Source organism: Austrofundulus limnaeus, unplaced genomic scaffold (assembly GCF_001266775.1).
Source record: "Austrofundulus limnaeus strain Quisiro unplaced genomic scaffold, Austrofundulus_limnaeus-1.0 Scaffold1338, whole genome shotgun sequence".
In the NCBI taxonomy this organism is placed as follows: domain Eukaryota; kingdom Metazoa; phylum Chordata; class Actinopteri; order Cyprinodontiformes; family Rivulidae; genus Austrofundulus; species Austrofundulus limnaeus.
This window is the reverse complement of record NW_013953740.1, coordinates 12151-17433: the sequence shown is the minus strand read 5'-3', so window position 1 is coordinate 17433 and position 5283 is coordinate 12151. Positions and strand designations below refer to the sequence as shown.

General features: G+C 38.7%; 1 protein-coding gene across 2 annotated transcripts in view; it reads left to right on the top strand.

Moving 5' to 3' along the window:
* Positions 1–3928, top strand: part of fcho2 (FCH and mu domain containing endocytic adaptor 2) — a gene marked incomplete in the record, with an annotated part of 41095 nt that extends 37167 nt beyond the window's left edge. For both annotated transcript variants that reach the window (XM_014031863.1, XM_014031865.1), the window contains 4 exon segments: positions 333–532; positions 617–681; positions 3232–3396; positions 3467–3928. In XM_014031863.1, coding sequence (XP_013887317.1) covers positions 333–532; positions 617–681; positions 3232–3396; positions 3467–3489 — 453 coding nt within the window.
* Between the last annotated feature and the right edge of the window lie 1355 nt (positions 3929–5283).

Below are 5283 nucleotides of genomic sequence, written 5' to 3'. Positions count from 1 at the left end.
AGGTGTTTCTGGTCCCCACCTGTCGTTTTGCTCCTCAGCATGGCTTCATAAAAACCGCAGGATTTCTCAAACATGATGAATGAGTCAGAGCAAGGCTTTGGACATGTTTTTATGAGAGGATAACATTATGACATGATATAAAACTCAAAAAAGTTGACTTTACATGATATTGCCCCTTTAAGGTTTACTTACATTCACTGTCCGACTCGGTCCAGAAAAACAGTCATCTGTAAAACTACAAACATTCGTCAGTGAAACCCCTCAGCGACAGGAGGACATCAGTGATCTATTTGTTTTAGGCTGATGTTGGGAAACTATTGGGTTGTGTTCAGGTGCAGTCCAATGGTATCCATTCAACTCCTCTTAACCTGGCTGTGTACTGGAACTGTACCCCGAGCACAACGGACCTGCGGGTGGACTACAGGTACAACTCTGGATCCATGGCCTCTTCTGGCCCCCTCACCAACGTTCAGGTCTTAGTGCCCGTTGACGGCGGAGTGACCAGCATGCAGTCTCTGCCTAACGCTCTATGGTACGACACGAGGGAAGACGAACACTAACAGGCATTTCACTCCTGTAAGAGTTTAAAGGATTGTTTTTTATTGTCTCTTTGTAGGAATTCAGAGCAGAATAAATGTCTCTGGAAGCTCAGCGACATCTCAGATAAATCTGAAAATGAAGGTGAGGAGTCCTTATACTAGTTTTATTTATAAGAAAGTTATTTACAATGAAAGTTTGATGATCTGAAGTAAACAAAGAACTTAATTCAAGACATTTAAAAACATGAAAACAAGGAAATAAGAAATATACACAATCTCCACAACAGACTGCAGATTTACTGAACAGACAAATGGTCAGAGTGTCTCAGATGTTTATACATCTTTTTTTTTTTTTGGTCTCTAAAGCAGGGTGTCTGCTATCCTGCATGTTTTTCTTGTTTCTCTGATCCAACACACCTGATTCAGTGATTTAGTTACCTCTTCAAATTCTGTAGAAGCCTGTTAATCATCCATTCATGGCTCAGGACAGACTGGGTTCAGATTTCTAAACCTAATCTGATAAAATGGGTCCGGACATTATGACCATTTTTACAGCGTCTGCTTTCCAAATGTAATCAAATCAATAAAAACAGATGAGAGGGCAGGACTGAACAGCACCTAAGTTGGTTAGACTTTAACTATTGATGATTGCAGGTAGGAGTCTCTGTAATATATAGACAGAGTTTCTTGGTGTGGGCGGAGTTTAGCAAAACCATGACTAGTTGGATTGACTTGTTAAAAGATGAAATAGTTGTAATAGAATTACTATTGTGAGCATGTACATATAATTTATTTACAGTCAACAGAAGAATAAGAAGAAAAACATCATTTTGTCTCAAATAAAAATTATTGTGTATAGGGCTGCCACGATTAATCGATGACTAATCGATTATTAAAATAATCGATGACTAAGTTAATAATCGATTAATCATTTTCTTTTTTTTGTTGTTGTTGTTCTTTACTTTGTTTTTGTCTCCAAACTGCTTTGACACCTTCCACTGCCACATCTGCCTTTCTGTCCTTGACACACATGCACAGTAGTGGTAACTGGGGTAGGCCGTGGACGTCACAAGACATTATACAGACAGGCTCTGGTATCATGGCTACCTGACAACAGAGCTCAAAGTGTGGGATCATTTGAAGAAAATGAAAGAGAAACCTGTGTAATATCTGCAGAGCAGAACTTACCTTCCACAGCAATTATTTTTAGTTAGCATATAGCTAAAATCTAACCATGGTTATATAATAGCAGCTGCATTCTGACGTGATAAGCTCTATGTTTTATATTCAATTAACATATGATCTGATTTAGTCGACTAATCGAATAAATAATCGGTGATTAATCGATTATTAAAATAATCGTTTGTGGCAGCCCTAATTGTGAATATGTAAACTTTTTTTACTTCAAATTTGATGCAACTTCCACCTTACTATTTCAACTTATGACTAATAATAATTACTATTCATATAAAATAAAACAATCTTTTTCCTGTGGGGTCAGGGCTGTTTTGGCCAAGCTGGATTATTACACATCCCTCCACATGCACGGTGTTCAAATTTCATGCAGCTAGCACCTTCTTGTCTGAAGTTAGTATTAATATTAATACTTATTAAAATAAACCTTTAGATTTAAAATATGTGTGCTTTCTGGCCGTTTGTACTGAGTTACACGTGCCCCCAGCTGACCATCCACTCCAATCGTTATAACTTCTTCAAACTCCACCCAACATAGTCAGTCCGACCAATTACATCCTTACCAAACTCCTCCCACAACAGTCAAACTGACCAATCAGGTCTTTGACAAACTTCTCCCACACACCAAGAAACTTCCACTGAGGTGAATGCAGAGACCCACTTCTTGATGATTGGAAGGAAACTCAAAAAGTAGATGATGAGGTCAAACATTTTGGTGTTTTTTTCTGACTTTTAACTTAAAGCTCATATTAGATTTATTAAAACTAATGTGAATCTTTGTCTCATAAGATCGTGTTTATCAGTGAAGTCTGCACAGTTTATCTGCTGTCTGCAACACCAAACAACTCAGGCTGTTTTAAAAACTCTGGTGGTGTACAAAGAATCATAATTTAAGCTTTGACAATTTTATATATTTTTTTCTTTTATTAAAGATCGTGTAAAGTAAAATGTAACATTTTCTTTTTTAAACATTATAAATGTCATAAATGGATTGTTGTAAATGAGTACAAATGATCTCAACTGTAGATACTTGAATAGTGGAGATATGATTCAGTTTGTGTAACAAGGTATCTGTGTTTCAGGATTTTTTGGGCGTGTCTTAAAGGGCAGCCTCGTGATGTCACGCAGCTGCCTTCAGTGTAACCCCGCCCCCTGTTGCTCTCTTGGAAAAGAAAACATTGTTTCCTCGGTTACAGAAACGTTCAGGATCGTGGGCGTGGTTTAAGCTCCTCCAGTGGACACGCCCCCAGCATTCTAGATCACAGCTATCTGATATTTTTACTTTTAACACATAATTTTATAAGGTTAACAGTATTTTTAATTGTTCAGACTTGGCTGGGTGATTTTTTTAACACATATTTCTGTGGTGTGACAACCTCAGAACACATTTATTTTTACTTTACACGGTCTTTAAGTTGTCCTTTAAATGGCCTTGTTCCAGATGGCTGGAGTTGCTACAAGTAGCATTAATAAAAAATGTGTTTGTGTTTGATTCCAGGCGCCGGCTCTCTCAGAGCCAAGTTCGACCTCTCCAGCGGACCCTCGAACCCGTCCACGCTGGCGGTGCAGTTCATGAACGAGAGCAGCACGCTGTCAGGAGTGGACATGGAGCTGCAGGGGACCAGATACAGACTTTCCCTCAACAAGAAAAGATTTGCCACAGGTTTGTAACGCTCCGTTTCCATCTCCTGCTTCAGCTTGTTCTCAGTGCTAAGTGCAGGTTTTGTCTTCAGGGCGCTACATGGCAGATTGCTGAGGTGACCCCGCCCCCCTCGTACCCCACTCTGCGTCCCAATAAACGAGCCTCGGAACGCTTTCGAAGCGTCCCGACTCACCGCAGCGCCACAGGAATCTGACTTCAGTAACGCAGCACTGAGTATTGAACACTGTTTAAAAGAAATAAAACTAAAATGAGCTTTCAGATGTGTAGATATGAAGTCTAATGATGCATTCTGATTAAGTCCCTTTTGTACAGAGACCGTTTATTGATTTACCATAAATTTATATTGTATTTCAAATGATAACAAAAAGGAAAAATAGATGCACTAACAACTTTCAGAAGCTCTTTTTTTTCTCTCATACTCATTTCTAAGAGCCTAAAAGAAATATCAAACTATTTCTCTGTGAATGAGAAGAAACTTTTTTTTTCTGTCTGTAAATAATTGTTGAATTTCTGACTAAATCAGCGTCCTTTACTCATGTTTTCTTTATGTGCAATGTAGCAATGAAGGTAGAATCTGATTTTAACACATTGTAGCACAAATTAATCTTTCAAATAACATAAAAGTGCTGTAAAAAGAGAAAAATCGGACCTCAGTGCCTCTGCTTCTACTGGGGGACTAAAAGGCCGTCTCTGCAGGGTTTTTAATCGATGTTTTTAAAAAGTTTTTTTTTGTAAATCCCCTTCGAACGGTGGCTCGTACTCTTGGTCGTAAACATCGAATGTAAAACATTGCGTCAAATGTTTAAAAAGAAGAAAAAAAATGGAGGGACTTTACACCAAATTCAAGCTGCAGCCTTTAATTGTTCTTTGTGCTGTTGATGAGAAAAGTGCCTAAAACCTTCAGCTTTTCTACTTTTTTAGGTCTGTCAGCACAGTTATTGAGGAGAAGCACCAGCAAAGTGCCGGCCGTCTTTTTGTTTTGGATGTTGAAGGGAAAATGTCGTCAGTTTTGGAATCTCAGCCGTCTTCCAGAAACGAGTCGCTCCTGTCTGTGACTGAGTTTAGTCATCAAACTCTTTGTCAGATGGGTTGTGTCGTTGTGTTTCAGGTGATGTTAGCGAGCAGCATCACAGTGAGGACACACAAATGATTGAAACACTCAGTAATCTGGTGTTGGCTTTAGTCGTACGATGACACCACACTGCTGTTAACCCTGTGACAGATCACTCGCCTGTTCCATAGCCGTCCCAGTGCATTCTGGGACAGAGCGACGTTTTACTCTTGGTGCTTTTTAAAATTTTTCACTTTTTAATTGAGGGCTTTCAGAGGTTGTTTTACTTCCTGGATGAACTGTTGACTTTTATCAGGAACAGCAGTGATGTGATGAGGAGGATTTTTATGTACAATGGAGGAAATAATCCTTGTTTTTTGCTGATTCTGTAAATTTTGCTCACTTATGAAAATGTTCTACAGTTTTATAATGTTTTTTTAATGGAGAGAATCATAATGTCAATTATATCAATTAAATATAAAACAACATAATACATAAAAAGTTACTAATTATTTTGTATATCGTGGAATAAATGAAGTATTTGATCATTTTCAAGCCAACCACAGCTCTTTGGATTCAACCCGACCTGCCAAGTTTGAAAGAAGAGAGGCTGAGTGTGACCCACAGTCAGGCACAGAGGTGGAAACATTATGGTTTGGGCCTGTTTTTCCAGAACCTTCTTCCCTCATACCTGGACCTTCCAGCAGGACAATGGGCCACATGCAAGAACATGTTCGTATTCTTCTCCTAAATTTCTCTTACTTTTGTTCGTACAAAGGGTTCGTACGAACATGTCACGTCAGATTCAACAAACTCTTCTATCTTCAGGAAAAGTG